This window comes from Chaetodon trifascialis, chromosome 2 (genome assembly GCF_039877785.1).
Source record: "Chaetodon trifascialis isolate fChaTrf1 chromosome 2, fChaTrf1.hap1, whole genome shotgun sequence".
Lineage (NCBI taxonomy): Eukaryota > Metazoa > Chordata > Actinopteri > Chaetodontiformes > Chaetodontidae > Chaetodon > Chaetodon trifascialis.
In genome coordinates, this window is record NC_092057.1 from 2,168,560 (window position 1) to 2,186,124 (window position 17,565).

The following is a 17,565-nucleotide window of genomic DNA, read 5'->3' on the forward strand; positions in this document are numbered from 1 at the left end:
CAGATGCAACACTATCATGGGCAAGAAAACATGAATATGGAAGAGTAGTAGTGCCGCCTGGAGCAAACAATAATACATATGAAAAGAGATGAGGCCTCTGAAATCTTGAGGTTGACTGAGGAGTACGTTTCCAGTAGTGCTGCTGAATAACAAAATTAAAAATAAATAAATAAATATATATATATATATATATATACACATACATACATATACACACAAACACACACACACACACACACACACACACACACACACACAAAAACCATACACAGAGCCTTTGGTGTATGCAGATGTATTCAGGTGAGCGTATGACACGTATTGGCTCAGCACAGGTTTCAGCAGCAGGCCTACTGTCTGTTTCATTTGGACTTAGCCATTTCTAAGAGTTTCATATGGGCACCCTGCTTGGTAGTATATTATGATTAAGGCAATGATGATAGTAATGATTATGCTCAGTTACAGAATGAGTAGGAGACGTACAACCAGGCTAGCACTGAAAGTCACAATGGTCACTGAAGCAGAAATAGAATATCCACAGGGTACAGTAACACCAGTAAGTTAGCATGTGGCAGTACTGCAGGTATGCAAAAACCATGTGGAAAACAACACCTGATCCTTCCACTGCAGGAATGGAGGAGGAAGTTCATCTAAGTGAAACAAATACTACAATGTGAAAGCAGGCTGCTGCATTCAAATTAAAAACCATGCATTCAAAAGACTAAGTACAGGAGCAATGACAGCAAACTGTGCTTAAAGTATCAAAGTAAAAGTATATAAAGTATATCCAGTGGCAGAAGGAGCCTGTCCCTGATGTATCATTACAGACGGACATGTTTAGATCACACTGCGGTGCATGGAAGCAGCACTTTCAATGTTGGACTTTTACTTTTCCTAATATGAAAAGTAAGGTCAAATAAATGTGTAAAAAAATAAATAAAAACAAAACAAAACACAACACTTCACTACTGCTCGTGCAGTAACAGTTTAAAGTGATAACAGGAAATGGAGACAGGTGCATCTAAAAATCTAGTCAGGTACTGTGCTTGACTACATATACTTAGTTACCGTGCACCACTGATAACCAGTAGGTTAGTTACTCGTGGAACCACACCACACTTCACAAAGAGATTTCACTTTTTATCGTCAGGTACGTTTTGTAATCGAAATGTTTGCTTGAATAAAACGTTAAATGCGGAAGTTGTTTTTGTAGCTAAATATAGGATTTCACGCAGTGCGATGGCGACTTTTAGTTGAGTAAATAATTAAAAAACCGACCCTACTTAAACATTAAATGCCACACTAAATCCAAAACACCACCTTCTGCTCAACTACGGTTTGATTTAAATCCCACTCCGACTACATTTCCCGTCAGTACTGAGTTTTAGGAAACGAAGGGCGACTAGCAACAGGCATCTAGCCAATCACACCGCAGAATGTGGCTTTCTCGCTCAGTGATTGGTTGTTTTTGCACCGAACTTCCCACGATGCTTTGCTGCACCGCCTTGGAATTCAAATCGAGCGGACCAATCAGAGAGCGCCATAACGACAGAGGCAGCAATTTAAACTTGTATCAGAGACTGTTGTCAAAAGGCAGAACGGGACGACGCTGCATCGTGGGACGAGTGTGGACATTCATTTCATCTGCCTCCGTTTTTAACTCTCGGTCTTTATTTTATGGTTGAATCAGATTCTGAGTACAGCTCGCGTTCAAAGGTGGTTAACATTAGTTTTGATTTGAATTGAAGTGTATGGGAGCGAGCTAGCGTCCAGGATAAAGTAACGTCGGTTGAGGTCGGGTTAACAATAGTTTGACCCTTGCGACTTTTATCTACATCTCGACTGCTGAAGGGTTTTAAACGTTTCTTTTAAAAACGCCGAAGACCCAAAATGAGTGCGGGTATTGCGAAACCGGCGAATCCGTCGGCACATGTCGACCCGAAATCCGCTCCTCTGAAGGAAATCCCAGAAGTCCTGATTGACCCACGCACCATGAGGAGATACGCGAGGGGAAGGTTCCTCGGAAAAGGTGGTTTCGCCAAGTGCTACGAAATCACAGATGTGGAGACCAAGCAGGTTTTCGCCGGAAAAATTGTGCCCAAGTCCCTGATCCTGAAGCAGCACCAGAGGGAGAAGATGACCTCTGAAATCGCCATTCATAAGAGCCTCGACCACGCGAACGTCGTGGGGTTTCACGGGTTTTTCGAAGACGACGACTTTGTCTTCGTTGTCCTGGAAATCTGCAGGAGAAGGGTGAGTGTATACGGACAAACCAGCCATTCTCTTCGGTGAACACACTCCTCAGGCCAACGGTTACACGGCGGTCTCTTCCGTCGTCCACTCCGTCCTAGTGGAGGAGGCTTAAATTACAAGAAAAGTTAAGGAACTTTTGAATGTGGTCGCTTAGAAAAAATCTTTTAAAAATGTACTGTGATTAGACCAAAAAAATTCACTGTTTACGACCTTTTCCCCGTTATTGTGCTGCTCACAGAGTGTCACAGACCAGTGTTTCCTTATAGTTGTCTTCGCCTTGAATCCAATCATTTTCTTTTCTGTTTCAGTCCTTGTTGGAGCTGCACAAGCGTCGTAAGGCTGTGACTGAGCCCGAGGCTCGCTATTACATGACCCAGCTGCTGAAGGGGGTCCAGTACCTGCACAACAACAGGGTCATCCACAGAGACCTGAAACTGGGCAACATCTTCCTCAATGATGACATGGAGGTCAAGATAGGTAAACTTCCCTGTTAGACTGAGAATCATTTCACTGGACTACAATTCTCTTGTCATACCTGAGACCGGGTACCTGTAACATTTATCAAGACTCACAGAAGCAAACCTGTCGGTTTATTGGTAACAGACAGGACACAGCCCAGCCCTCACATCAGAAATGTGTCATACTTCCCGGAAAAGTGGTTTCCTGACTGGTGGGAAAATTTCTCATGAGGGCCAAAAGAGCGAATGAGCTTTTAAATGGGGACAACGGCACATTTTCAAATCATGAACGTTTCCTGAAGTTTACATAAAAACTAGTGCCTTTTAAAGTCTGCTGCTTTACAAAACGTGTCCGTCTTTCTTCTGTAGGGGACTTTGGTTTGGCCACTAAGATCGAGTTTGACGGCGAGAGGAAGAAGACCTTGTGTGGAACGCCCAACTACATTGCACCAGAGGTGCTTTGCAAGAAAGGCCACAGCTATGAGGTGGATGTCTGGTCACTTGGGTGTATACTGTAAGTCTGAGCACACATGGGAGACAGTTTTGCTACTAAAAAGTGCAAAAACAGCTCAATTAAACATGACTCAGCCCAGTCAGAGCAACGTCCTCACTCTGTATTCTCTCAGGTACACTTTGCTGGTGGGTAAGCCCCCGTTCGAGACCTCCTGTCTGAAGGAGACCTACAACCGCATCAAGAAAAACAACTACACCATCCCCTGGGTAGGCTGGTCTGATGCAGCACACCGTGTTCATTCAGCATCTAGCATGTGCATATTGTTTTTTACACATCTGACTTGCTCCTCACTAATCTCATGACTGGGATATAAAACCGTCTCTGCAGCACATCAACCGAGCCGCATCCTCGCTCATCAAGCGGATGCTGCACGCTGATCCCACACAGAGGCCGACCATCAGTGAGCTGCAAACGGACGACTTCTTCACATCCGGCTATGTCCCCTTACGCCTGCCCACTACTTGCCTCACCGTGCCCCCGCGGTTCTCCATCGCCCCCTCCACAGCTATGGAGCTCAACCAGAGACGGCCACTGACTGCTATCAACAACAAGGGTAACAGCTCTGGCATGAAATGACTACAGCTTACCATTGGTCACAGGCAGGCAGGCAGGCAGTGGTTAAGTGTGTCCAGATAAATATTTTGGGGGTCTGCAAGAGTGTTAATGACGTGTTTTTCTCTTTCCAGCAGGGACAGAGAAGGTGGACATGAAGGATGAGCTTGTGCAAAGGTGAGAAATGTTCTGAGATGGAAGGTGCTCACTTTCCATCATGACGAGCTTCAGCAGATTTCTTCCTCTGAGCTCACTTAAGAGTTATCAAAGAGCTAACAAATGACCAGATTCTGTTTTTTACACAGCATACCAACTTTTTTGCATCAAGGTTTTGAAGAGCCGTACTCTTCTGCAGTTCAGTGATGTGACTTTTTTTTTTTCATGTAGGGAGCCTGAGCCGGCAGAAAACCACCTGAAAGACATGCTGCAGCAGCTCAACAGCATCATTGCTGCCAAGCCGTCTGAGAAGGCAGTCATCTGCCAAGGTGAGCGCAGACTCCTGTTTCATAGACAAATCCCTTTGGTTTCAGAGTTACAGCGCGGTTTAGAGGTTTGGATCCTCTTCGTGGCTGTCAGTGCTGAATACAAAGCGTTCGTTCTGTCTTTGTGTTTCCAGAGGAGGCAGAGGATCCTGCATGTATTCCCATCTTCTGGATCAGCAAATGGGTCGACTACTCTGACAAATATGGATTGGGTAAGAGGCTCATTCCACATCTAACGGTTTCACTAACACTTTTTTTTGCCATTCATTGAGTCAAACTGAAAAGGAATCATTATTTTATTTAATACTTTTTAATTTAAGTTTAGTTGTATTTAGGAAAGAGATGAAGGCTTTAATGTGCTGAGAAACCTGACAAATGGCTGCAGACCCTTTCAAAGACTGTAAAAGTACAGACAAAAGTGTTTCACACTCGACCCAGGAGTTTGTAGGTGCAACAGCTCTAGTGTTATCTGGATGCATCAGATGTTGCATTTGGTACTCAGCCAGTTATTGGCTTATCGCAGCATTGTGGGTTTTTCTTCAGTCTTGGGTTGAAATCAGTCAACTTTTACTTTTTCACACAAGACTTAAATGGGAGCTTCAAAATAAACAGTGCATAAAACTCCTGCGACTGTTTTGCATATGTAGGGTTACCATGTAGACAGGACCACGAAAAGGTCTGTAAGTATCAAGAACTTGCTGTAGTGAAAGGCCAAAGCTTTGTTTGTAGTGTAGAAATATTGGTGTCATTACACCATTTGTCCACTAGAGGGAGACAGTGCCCACTGACAGTCAGGTCTGTTTAGTACAAGAACCATTAAAATTCTTCAAAAAAACCATAACAAGAGTTTCAAACGTGTCTTTCAGGCTACCAGCTTTGTGACAACAGCGTGGGTGTGCTGTTCAACGATTACACGCGTCTCATCATGTACGCCGATGGCGACAGTCTGCAGTACATTGACAAGATGTCGGCTGAATCGTACCTCAGCGTGCGCTCTTACCCTGCCGCTCTCAACAAGAAGGTCAGTAGTCCATTTTGCAGGTGAAATTAGGCTTTTAGGGCATTCCAGATGGTGCTGTAACCACCTTTGGTTTGCATTTCATTTTCAAGACTTCTGATATTGTTGGGAAGACCAAAATTTAGTGGTGATGAGTAGGGCCAGGGCCATGAATTAAGGATGCTGGGGCTGAGTGAGGGTCTGTGTCTGGCTAAATGTTTTAAAGTCTGACTTCAAGTCTCTTCCCCACTAGATAACGTTGCTGAAATATTTCCGCAACTACATGAGCGAGCACCTGCTGAAGGCCGGCGCCAACATTGCGCGGCGGGAAGGAGACGAGCTGGCCCGGCTGCCGTACCTCTCGCTGTGGTTCAGAACCAAGAGCGCCATCGTCCTGCACCTCAGCAACGGCACCGTTCAGATCAACTTCTTCCAGGTTAGACATGCACCACAGCCTCTTTTAATTGTTGAATACAGTTTTGTTTTTTTTCTGTTTCCCGTGCACACATCCTGAACCTCCGTTTTCCCTCTGCCAGGACCACACCAAGCTGATCCTGTGCCCGCTGATGGCTGCCGTCACCTACATCGACGAGAAGCGAGACTTCCGCACCTACAAGCTGTCTCTGCTGGAGGAGTTCGGCTGCAGTAAGGAGCTGGCTAGCCGCATGCGCTACGCCAAGCTCATGGTGGAGAAGCTGCTGGACAGCAAGCCATCCACCGCCGCACATTAGACCACCTCACACCGCTTTAATCACTGGCCACTTCTTCCCTTCTGCCAGCCTCTGAGGGCAGACCCTTAAATTGTCCTTTATTTTATTGAGCGGTCGCAGTGTAATATATTGTCATCCTCAAGGCTTATGACATGTACCACATATTGTACATGCACGCTGAATTTCAGTCAGCCGATGGTTTTTATCTCTTGTCCTAGCGTTAATAAAACCTCTATTTTTAACTTTCTTGATGAAGCTTACTCTTGGCCAACACGTTCCTGCTGAAGATGGCTGCTTCAGTTGACAGTTGACGAGTTTTTCCTGAACACACAAATGAGTGCAGGAGGAAAAGATCAGTGTTGAAGGAAGGATGTGTGTCTTCTGAACTGGGGTTGTACGAGGATCTTGTACATAGTCAGTGTGTTACCGACAGTCGATGGCGGTCTGCATGCCCCCGGTTTGGAGAAGCTGTGTGCTGCTGACAGGCATTGAATCAAAGCACTGTACCACTGTGGACTGGGATCAGCAGCACGGTGTATTTTATCCACCTGAGATATATAGTTTGAAGCTTTTCAGCCGTTCGCTGTGGAGACCAGAGGACACAGGAGGTGGTCTTCTGTATTCCCTGATCCTCCCTCTGTGTACTCTGGTTCTTCTGAGGAGATCTTTAACAGATGGAGGCTGAACAGGAGAGAGAGGAGGCGTCTGTGGAGGAAACAGGTTGTCTGGTAAGCTGTTTCATTTATTTGCATCAATTTAGTGTTATATTACCAGCGGTGGTCTGGACGAGTTGAGCGTACACCTGAACTGGTATTGATTTGCTGACGCCGTCCACAGCAGTGCTCTGTGCTGGTACTCGTGTCTCCAAACTGGGGGTGTACTGACTCCCATCTGCTGTAGTTAATACACTCACACAACCCCACCTGAGGAAATCTTCACACTCTCTCTGTTCAAGTTCATCTTGGAGTTCAAACCTTCCTGGAAGAGTCTCTGCTTGTTTGCATTGTTCATGCATCAGTCGTGTCTTTAAACCTGAGCCTGGGCGGCAAAGGGTGGTCGGGTTGAGAGTCTGACTGTGAGGACAGAAAACAGCTTTTCCGGTCTGCTTCTCTAGTTTGTCGGTTTTATGTGTTTTATCTTTGTTGTATGTCGAGAAATGGACCATGTGAATACGTCTTCATCATGTACATTCTGCCTGCAGTTAGTTTTCACACTTCTTAAAGACTTAGATTTCCCTTTCAATGAGATGTACAAACTTGTACAGACTTCTTGATGTTGTAAAGATGGTTTAATGGTGATGAAGTTCAAATAAAGGTTCTCTTGAACAAGACGTTTTTTCCTCTTTCAGCTTTTTTTTTTTTTTTTTTTTTTTTTCACCAGATCTAACCTCTCTCCTGACACAGTCCTCTCTGATTATCCAAAACTAAGCTTTGAACAGGCTTTAAAAAAGGAAGCTTTCACACACAGATGCAAACTTGGGGGACACTTCCGAGCGAGGTGTCCATTATAAGGAATTCATGTTGGACATGGAGGCCAGAATCTAAACATACAACAGAATCCACAAAAGTTTATTGTAGTTTATAAAAACAGGCTGTCAGTTCGATTCCTTTTCTTAAAATGTAAGAAATATAAACAACGAGCACAGTGAAGAGCAGTCAGAGCAGCAGTAATAAAACACAAGAGCTGGTTTTCAGCATCCGGCATCAAGTAGATGTCGTCTCACAAAGAGGTCCAGAGCGTGATAGAGTGCAGTTTAGAAGATCTCCACCTTTAACAGTTCAGTCTCACTGAGGTTATTTTCTGCATAAAGCTGCATTGATGGGCCAATATGTTCAGTTTACAGTATATAAACGTCTTTATCGTAGCAGAGCAGCAGCCTGGAGGTTACACAGACATAAAAGCTGAGTTTCCTCAGGCTGAAATGTCTAACAGAAGCCACAGAACCTCTTTGTGATGCCTTAAGGATCCGGTGGGATGAACAAATGTGACATTCAAGTATTTTAAAAGACGTCTCTCAGCTGAAGCCATGTTAAAACCTTCATGTAAACATCCACGCAGTGACAGAAAGACCTTTTCACTTAAAAGCGACGGAGGAGTCTTAACTGTCAGCGGCACAGCGCTGTCTGTAGCAGTGTAAAGTAACGTCTCCGTTGTGATGTCCAGTCAGCAGTGCGCCTCCTCCCCCCCACCGTGCCAGCTGCCAGCCTTCGCTCTCTGGAGCCCACACCGTGCTCGAGCTCCCCCGACGGCCGAGCTCCCACACACACACACAGCCGCTCTGACTCAGGCCCACCACGCTGCAGCCGTCCACGTCGGCTTCACACAGCCTGCAGAGCGCAGAGGCAGACGCAAGTGTTAGTTATACGAATGCATGTGACCAGAGACGCCCCGCCCTCCATCAGCCCCCACCTCACCTGCTAGACCAGGCTTTGGGCGGATACAGACGAGTGGCCAGGAAAGATTTTCCACTCAGAGGGTTAACAGCGACCAAGGAGAACAGGGCCGTCTTCTTCTTTTCCTCCTCCTCCTCCAACACTTGATCTTTAACTCTGGCCTGTCTTTCTTCTTCCTCCAGAGAGCTGAGCAACTGATGCTGCAGCAGGACAAACAACACTCCCTGCACACCAACAGAAACACACAGAGGTGAAATCTCCTGAAGAGGGAGACAACAGGCACGTGACTGGCAGGACAAAAAAATACAGAGTGCAGATGAGGGGTTGTGTGGTCATCAGTGGCGTTGCTAGGGTCTCTTGGGACTCCAAGCAAGAAATCCCTGGGGCCCCCACCCCACCCCACCCCACCCCACCCATGCACGCCACAAAAATCTGGTTTTTGCACACATAAATGCACAATTTCTGGGACATTTGAGATGAATACTGAAAAAATAGATTAGTGGCCTATCAATAATCGTTGCTGTAAATTAGTGGCCGGGGGCTCAAAGCAACTGCCTGGCTTGCCTGTCTGCAAGCCCCGCCCCTGGTGGTCATAGGTTTTAGGGAAAAGAAAACTTATGCATTTTCACATGGACAATCATCATTACAACATCTGTTAAAAAACACACATTACACTCAGACGTTAGCCAGAAAAAAGTGAAAGTTCTGTGCTGACTGATGAGGTGAGAGCCCCACCCTAATCCCCACCCTCAGTCAAACACACAGAGGACAGGACAGCGAAGCAAACGCAACCATAAAATGACTTTTTAACGCATTTTATGGTCAGAAAATCTGGAATTCTGTATTAACGTCACATCCTCTCACGCGACAAGCAAACAGACTTACACAGTAGGAGAATCCTCTCAGACAGGCTGTGTGGGACAGATCGTCTCTGAGGAGGACTCTCTGCAGCAGCTGTCCAGTCTTTAGGTTCCTGTGACACACAAACACAGAAACACATTCAGCTGCAGCAGTGCAGAGAGCCAAACCTGGCTGTTAAAAGTCAGATTTATTTCTCTGCTTCTGTTCAACATTTAAAGCTCAGGGCAGAGTTCAGCGTTCGCACTTCAAGGTCAGTTTAAGGACCTGAGCTCTGCTCTTAAAATGTGGTTTAACTAATCCAGGCTGACATGCTGCTAACAGGCTAAAATAATCCTGTTAATTCTCATCCAGATAATCTGGTCATTTGAACACAGTTTGAGGATTAATTTACAGATCCTGCATGGAGTTATCTGAAGTGTAGTTCTACAGCTGAGCACTGAAGGCGTTTGACTGTTCAAATGGGAAATTCTGATTTAAAATTAAACGCCATGTTCGGGCTCCGCTCGTCTTTCAGCAGTCAGAGTCTTTCACTGCCTCTCTGCTCATAATCAGACTGATTCTTACTCAATAGCCTCGATGTTCTCATCTAAGTTAATTATCACATGGACATTCTTTCATTAACAGTGAGCTCTTTGTACCTGAACATGATTGAACGTATGAAGTTCTCTCTGACACGTTTCAGGCATGAACCAGCTGACTGTCAATGAGTCTGCACATCTGCAGGTTCGGACTCTCAGAATTGCTGCTCTGATATCTGTTCCAGAGGGATTTTAAACAGCTTCAAAGGAGCAAAAAAAGCCGAGTCGATTTTAATGTGGATAATCCCTGTACAAAGAGCGGGGCCCTGTTCATCCATAATCCTCAATTACAAGTTCTACTCTTAAAAACAAAACAGATCAAATTTTGTATTTGAGTAATATTCTTTTGCCTATTTATTGTCTAAATCAAAGTATTCATCCTCTGGCTCCCACCATGCACACGACACGACAGTTTAACTGTCATGCACATGTCGCTGCTGTGCACCTGTGTGGGTTTAATCTCAGCAGTCCCACATGTTTGACGCAGCTCCATCCATTTGGTAGATGCTTTAGTCCAAAACAACTAACAACAACAAAAATCTAGATGTCATCAAATAACTAAAGGACCTACTCCTGTGAGGTAGCATTAACATGGCAAAGACATGAAAATCTGTCTGCTACAATCTTACTTACCAGATGAAGAGGCGTCCGCCCTCATCTGTGCCGATCAGAGCATCTGGAAGTCCGTCCACTGGAGCGAGGGCCCCGACACAAACACCAGGAGACGCAAGAGGCTGAGAGCTCAGTGTGCTGAGAGACAGAGAGACGAGACACTGATACGTGTGTGCAACGAGACAATAACGGAGAATACATACACGGCCAGCTCTGTATTACCTGCCACCGTCTGACAGCGCGAACACCTGCAGGGCGGAGCCAGGCGCGGAGTGGGAGGAGGTAACCACTCTGGATTTGGACACGCCCACGGCCGCCTGGACAAGCCCCTCGCAGAGCAGCACTTGTGAGAGGCTGGAGCACGACAGCATCCTGTCAACACACACACGGTGATGTTTGATTTCTGAAACACTGAGGAAACAGCTGTTTTCCCCAGGCACGACTCACGTTTGGACATGAAAGATAACTTTAGGCTTAAATTCTTCGACAGACACTGAGGCTAAAATGTTAAAATACATGTCAGAAAGTCTGTTTGCGTGTGTTGTACTCACCTCACTTCTCTGATTTCTAACTGACCCAGAGTCACACACATCAGCCCAGCAGCATCCGGGACAGGAAACACATTGATCACCGGCTGAAAACACACAAATAAACAGACCTCTGGATGTTTGACCGGAGTAAAGTGCATTACATTAGAAAGAGTCCCACTTCATCCTGGAAACAGCAAACGTTAAGTCTGTCTAGAGTCTTTCTTTTGTCTAATTTAGTGTCTTTAAACATCACATCCTCTCCAGACTAAATGTCTGTCAAAAGGTTTGACTATATTTCTATTAGAGATGCAACAGATGACTATTCTCAGTATTGATTTTTTCTTCAGATTATAGATTTATAACTTAATCTATAAAATCTCAAAAGATTGTGAAAAAAGTCCCAAAACCCGAGGCGACACAAAATTATTCATTTTGCCCAAACCAGTTTAAAACCAAGTGACATTCAATTTGCAGTAACATACAACAGAGAAGCTGCAAATCCTCTTATCTGAAAAGCTGTGTGGCATTTGTCCTTGACAAAAATAATTTATTGAGTCTGATATGCAGGCAAATATTTGCACACACACACACTCACACTCACCTCATTGAAGGCCCAGGTGTGTGTTAAGCTCCAGTCAGAAGCTGCAGTCTGACTCCAGAGACACACTGCCCACTTTCCCGCTGCTGCTACACACAAAACACCCGAGGACCCGGAGAGACAGCACGCATCCACCAGACAGCCTCCTGCTGGGGCCTGCACACACACACACACACACACACACACACACACACACACACATTCAATAAAAAAGTGCACGTTGAAGCCAAGCATTAATTCTTAACTGTGTTAAAAGAAGTTTTACCTTCAGTGTGTGTGTGCATCTCATCATGTGTTCCTCCGCTGTCTCCTCTGCTCTCAGGCCCACCAGCCCACCTGAGTCCTGTGAGTCCATCCTGGAGACAGTCGGGCAGGTAGCCGGTTCGGCCCTCTGGGACGGCTCAGACGAAACCTGGATCTGACCGGCGGGGGAGGAGGGGGGCTGGCTAGGAGGGAGGGAAGTGAGGGACGGACAGGGAGAGAGAGCTGGGGGGGAGAGAGCCTGAGTGGACGGGCTATGAGGGGGAGGCAGGGTGAGAGCTGGGGCAGAGGGAGAGGACGTCAGCGGGACGGCAGCAAGGACAGGGTGGGGGGTGAGTCCTAGTGATGGTAGTGCAGGGCTGGAGGGGAGGGCGGAGGAGCGCAGGTGTGGGCTTATGAAGGGGGCTGATGCCAGACGAGGACTCAACAGGAGCTGCGAGTGGACACTGTGGCGCGGTAAACACTTGTCCTGATGTTGAGTTTGTGTGGGGGGACCTGTGGTGGGTTCAGAGGATGCCTCTGACTCCTCAGCAGCAGATTTCACATTCATAAGCTGCACAGGAGACTCTTCAGCTTCACTGTCACTGCATGTCTGTGCAGCAGTGCAGCTGTTCGAAGGCTCCTCAGGGGTTTCCTGCAGGGGGCAATCGCAGGAAAGAGTCTTAACGATGGCTTTGTCTTCTGTTTGGTGGTTTGGAGACATCTGATCCTCCAAAGGATGGAGGACACCAGGACAGTCTGTCTGTTCCTCTGAGGAAACGACAGAAGACTCTTTTACTTCACGTTCATATGAGAGCCCGACGGTGTCATCGTTCCCTCTGCCTGCAGGTTTGTCTGCAGAGCTGATGTGAGGCTGTGGTTGGACAGACTGGTCAGTCTCTTTCTCTTCACACTGGTCGACACAGTTTGCAGGACAAACAGATTGTAGTGAGGTGGTGTGAGGCTGACACTCTTCAGCCTGCTGCTCTCCAGGGGCAACATCTTGGTCAGTTAAGGGCTGGGTCCTCAGTTCACCTCTGAGCTCCTGTTCTACTGACGAGCTTTGGAGGTCTGCAGACTGCGTAGCAGCTTGTTCTGCTTCAGTGGGACGGGGTGAATTTGAGATGGTGGGCGTGAGGCTGAGTGGGAAAGACGTCACCGTGTCATCACTGCTGTGGCAAGCGTCAGAGCGCCGGATGCTCCTGCGTGTGCTGTAAGACGGCGATGTGAAATGTTCAACCCCTGACTCCAAACAGACTTGGCGGAGCTTGTGCAGTTTTAGAGAAGCAAACTGGTCGTCGGGGAGATGGAAATCTTGGGGAATGTCAAAACTGATCAGATTGTTGACCAGCGGGCCGGGAGGCAGCGAGGGGAGAGGAAGCAGAGACGTTTGGGCAGGTGGAGATGAGGGCAAGAGGAGAGACCGCCAGCCTGCTGCGCCTGCAGGGCACCAAGTGAAAGATCATTTCATTTACATTGTTTTCTCAGTTTGAGAATCAGATGCTTCAAATGTCGACGAGTCTGTAAATTAAGGCTCTGAAAGAGGCTTTTTCAAATGGCTGTTGTAGAAGTGACGTCTGCTGGCCACGAGCCACATCCTGTGTCTGTGCACAATGTTCACTATCGGCAAAAAATGTATCTGCTTTTTGATAATCTAGTAATCATTTTGAGTAATTCTCTGGTTTCAGCTTCTTCAGTCTGAATATTTACCGGTTTCCTTAGTATAACCTGGAGTTTCGGACAAAACAATACATTCGAAGACGTCACCTTGGACTCTGGGAACCAGGTTGGACAATTTTCACCATTTTATGACAAACCATCAATCGATAAATTGAGAAGATAACAGGCAGATAATGAAAATAACTGTTACTTACAGCCATAGCAAGTAACAATGGAAAAAAGCTGAACTGAAAAGCAGCAGGAATACAATCTGTGTGTTGATCCCAATGACTGAATCTGTCCGCCAGCTGCGCAGTACAGCTCTTTTATGTATTTTAGTAGCTTTTGGACAATGAACAGTGCAGTTCTGTGGCTCAGAGCCAAAGGCTCTATCAAGCTGTGATTAGTGACAGACAATCATTTGTAGTAGATAAATGAGTACAAACATTTACTCTGAGTCTCCATAGGGGAATAGTAAAACAAAGAAAATGTCAGCCTTTAATTAACTTTATATAATAACATCTTACTGTATCCAAAGCTGTAATTAATCAGTATTTTAGTCTTACCTCTACTCATCTGTGTGGTTCTGTTAGTCTGGCCGCTGCTCTTCAGAAAGATGGGATAGACCTGATGTCCAGAGGTAGAGCCAGCCTGAGCTGCAGAGGAAGGCTGTGACGCTGTGCTGTGGGCGGATGCAGGCTGGGGATTGTCTGGCACTGGAACAGCTTCTCCCTGAGTGAGGCAGGGCTTTGGTCCGTCAGCTCCACGGAGAGACGGGGAGAGAGAGGCCGGCGAGCTGGCGAGCTGGGGATCATCTGAGGTTTGCACGAGGTCTAGCTGATGGGTGTCTGAACTAAGAGAACATCGAGGGGTCTGAGGTCTCCCTCTGCCCCGGCCTCTTCGCCTCCTCTTTGCTCTCGCTGGACGAGCAGGGGTGACAGTAGGAGAAAAACAAGCATCCGTGTCAATCTGGCAAACTGAGATTTGACCTGAAATCTCACTGGAGCTCTGGCTGTTCAGCTCAGCAGATGTTTGAGGCGCCTGTGATTCCCGACGAGGTCCTGCAGATGGCGATGCAGCCACAGGTGAGGAGAAATCTGCGTGCGAGTGCGTGTGCCTGTTCTGTCCTCTGCCGCGGCCTCGAGCCCTGCGGTATCGTCCCACACTCAGCTGGGAGAGTATGACGGCCTGCATGTCAGGCTGGCTCTGTGAAGATGTCATACGTCTCGTGGTTCGGACGTAGTACTCTGCTGGGAAAAGTAGTCCATCCACGAGGGTACAGGAGTCCAGGACACCCGCCCCCTTTACATCATGCTCTCCTCCAACCATCTCACTCTTGTCTTCTTTTATTTCAGCTGTGTTATGAGGACGTTTTTCACTTTCTATTTGCTCTGCTGCATCCCGTTCAGCATCTTTAATGCTGCCATCTTCACACAGCCTTCCATCCCTCTCCCCCCTACTATTCTCGCCTTCTTCTCCTCCGTCTATCTCCTTTCTTCCTCCATGTTGTGCACCATCTTGCCCCCTTCTGTCAGCATGTATAGCAGGGTTACAACATGTGAGCAGCAAAGACGTTGACTCTGATTCTTTTTCCCCTTCAGCTCTCAACTCAGTCTCTTTTTCCCTTTGTTCTTGTCCTCCTTCTACCTCTTTTTCCTCCATATTTCCCGTTTCAGCTTGTCCACAAGTGTTCCAGTGTGTGAGCAGCAGAGAGGGAGACTCGGATTCTGTACCAGAAAATAGCTCTTCACTTTCATTCACGACCTCTGTTTGGACTCTCGCTTCTTCTCCTTCTGTCTCCATCCTTTCACTCTGCTCCTGTCCTTTCTCCCTGTTGTCTGTGCTCCTGCCAGCCTCAGCGCTCCTCCTCTCCCAACGCAGGCGGCTGCGTCGAGACCTGAGGCGCAGGGCAGAGGTGGGTCTGTCGCCTCGAGCGGTGTCACGGCTGGGATCTGGGGTTTGTGGGCAAGCGGCATCAGAGGGGAGCAGGAACCGGATCCCCTGGATCCTCCTGGAGTTCTCAGAATCTGTCGGACCTGGTCGACATCAGAAAACTTGTGAATTATAATTTGCACTGTTATTACTGACAAAACAATGTCAGCATCTCAGAGGAATGACTGTAATCTCAAATTACAAGATGTTTTCTGTTTTGGGGATATACACGCATAAGTCCACATTTACAAACAATAACAGACATACTGTTTCTTTCATGATAAATAACAGATTATTTTAAGTGAATCTGCAGAAACTACTCTTTCCTCCTGCCTTCAGCCTTATCATCTGCCAGCGTCTCCCTCCCCTCTTTGCACAGCCCCAGCAGCTCTCAAGCACACCAACAAAAACAATAATTTCACAGCAATCGCATTAGTCTTTATAAGAATCAGTTGCACCAACTAGGAGGCACAGTGATCTGACATGCAGTGACAGCAGCTTTAGCACCAACAATATAATCTATATAGTTTATTGCATACATGCATTTACCTACACTTATGTAAAAAAAAAAAGTATTTTACAACACACATTCCTATCTACGTGTCGTTGTGGAAGAGATTAACTCTGCAGCTGATTAGGAGACTCACCTGTAGTTTGTCCTTGGCGCTGAGGCACACCTGAGGCTGTCCCATTCTGAGTGTCCAGTGTCAGTGACGATGGGTTGATACAAGGGTTGGATGAGACCTCCGGATCTCTCTGGTCCTGGTAGGTCTGCTGTGTAATCCTGCTCCTCACATGTCTCCGCACTGCTTCTGAACGCTCAGCACGCTGTCAGCACATCGACATGAGTGAGACACACAGATTTAAACTGGACTGACAGACGCAAGCCGAAAGAGGGACTCTTACCTGCAGTCTCTGGGCTGTCCGGAGGTACTCTCTTTTTAAAAGGGCCAACTTCCTACGAAGCTGTGGAGGGAAAAGGGTAGTTTGCCAGCAGTCAGAAGACACTGAGTTAAAGCTTCACTGTAGCACCATAAACAGCTTAAGCGTACAGACAAACGCACAGTACCTTCTCCTTGTCGTCACAGTGCAGCGTATTCTTCAGCCGCTCCTCACAATGTAGGATATCTCCCCCGTTCTCCATCCTGCTCACTCGGCCTTAACTCACATACAACACGCACAAGACCAGTTACACACAGAGCTAATACACACGGGTATTTGTTTAGCTGCTTTTGCCTCATGTACTTGTAATCATTAGAAAACGTTAGCTTAACAGAACGAGGGAGCTAACGGTTAGTCTGAAACTTGGTGAACATACCCTCATTACGCTCTAAGCTGAAAGCACCGACACATGAAGACTCTACAGAGTTGACAACATAACGTTAGCAGCCTTCACACAAACGCACACAGTCCACTGAATGTAAAACTTGCCCGTAAGTACAGCTTGTTAATAATTGGGGCAGACTTACCGTGGCACCGCTGCCGTGTCCATGGAAGTTTATTTTGATGTTCGATCACGCGGGTATCGATTTAGTTCTTATTTCCCGCGACTCCCTCAAACAGGCTTGAGCAGTAGAAGCCCGATGACTCGATCAGGCGGATGAAGGAGGTAAGTGGACCATTTTACGAGCTAGTTAGCTGAAATACTTGAGTTCTGTTTCATATTTGCTACAAAATCCTACAGCACACTTTCATGTATAACTTACTTGTATTATGTATGTCTTACTTACTTGGTTAAGAGTGCCAAAAAATTAAAAAAATTCTAATTACGACGGAGGATATTTTACTAACGTTAGTCACCTTTTCAAACTGATGTTAACTGTTAGCTAAACCTGTGACTTAATGTCAGACATGCAAGCTTAATATTTTTCCGTCGTTTCCCACTAAAAAAATAAGATTTACGTTACATTATTATTATTATTATTATTATTATTATTATTATTATTATTATTATTATTATTATTATATTGGTCAAATTTCAATGTATCTAAAGCATTTTCTTTGCTGTTGTAAATATGCTAACACATACAACATCGGTATTTTAGCCATTTAGTAGTAGCCATCAAGTAGCCATCTGTTATATCTGGAAATATGACTCAGATGCACAAATATTTTAATCGATTAAAACTCAATTGTGCGTTTTTTATCAGTTAAATATTTAGATTTATTAAAATAAACAAACAAAACTTATCTAACTTC

General features: G+C 46.1%; 2 protein-coding genes across 2 annotated transcripts; one reads left to right on the forward strand and one right to left on the reverse strand.

Moving 5' to 3' along the window:
* Window positions 1-1,675: 1,675 nt before the first annotated feature.
* Window positions 1,676-7,286, forward strand: plk1 (polo-like kinase 1 (Drosophila)). The gene is made up of 11 exons (XM_070980952.1): window positions 1,676-2,250; window positions 2,559-2,727; window positions 3,078-3,222; window positions 3,335-3,428; window positions 3,550-3,775; window positions 3,909-3,951; window positions 4,162-4,259; window positions 4,391-4,468; window positions 5,123-5,277; window positions 5,507-5,689; window positions 5,790-7,286. Exons 1-11 carry the CDS (start codon window positions 1,888-1,890, stop codon window positions 5,982-5,984), a joined length of 1,749 nt encoding a protein of 582 aa, XP_070837053.1. The 5' UTR covers window positions 1,676-1,887; the 3' UTR covers window positions 5,985-7,286.
* Window positions 7,287-7,511: 225 nt separating this feature from the next.
* Window positions 7,512-16,510, reverse strand: palb2 (partner and localizer of BRCA2). The gene is made up of 12 exons (XM_070982231.1): window positions 16,436-16,510; window positions 16,273-16,332; window positions 16,014-16,194; window positions 14,001-15,470; window positions 11,801-13,215; window positions 11,539-11,691; window positions 10,959-11,041; window positions 10,630-10,779; window positions 10,429-10,545; window positions 9,242-9,329; window positions 8,378-8,580; window positions 7,512-8,290 (listed from the first exon to the last, which is right to left on the reverse strand). The coding sequence occupies exons 1-12, from the start codon at window positions 16,508-16,510 to the stop codon at window positions 8,062-8,064; spliced, it is 4,224 nt and encodes a 1,407-aa protein (XP_070838332.1). The 3' UTR covers window positions 7,512-8,061.
* Between the last annotated feature and the right edge of the window lie 1,055 nt (window positions 16,511-17,565).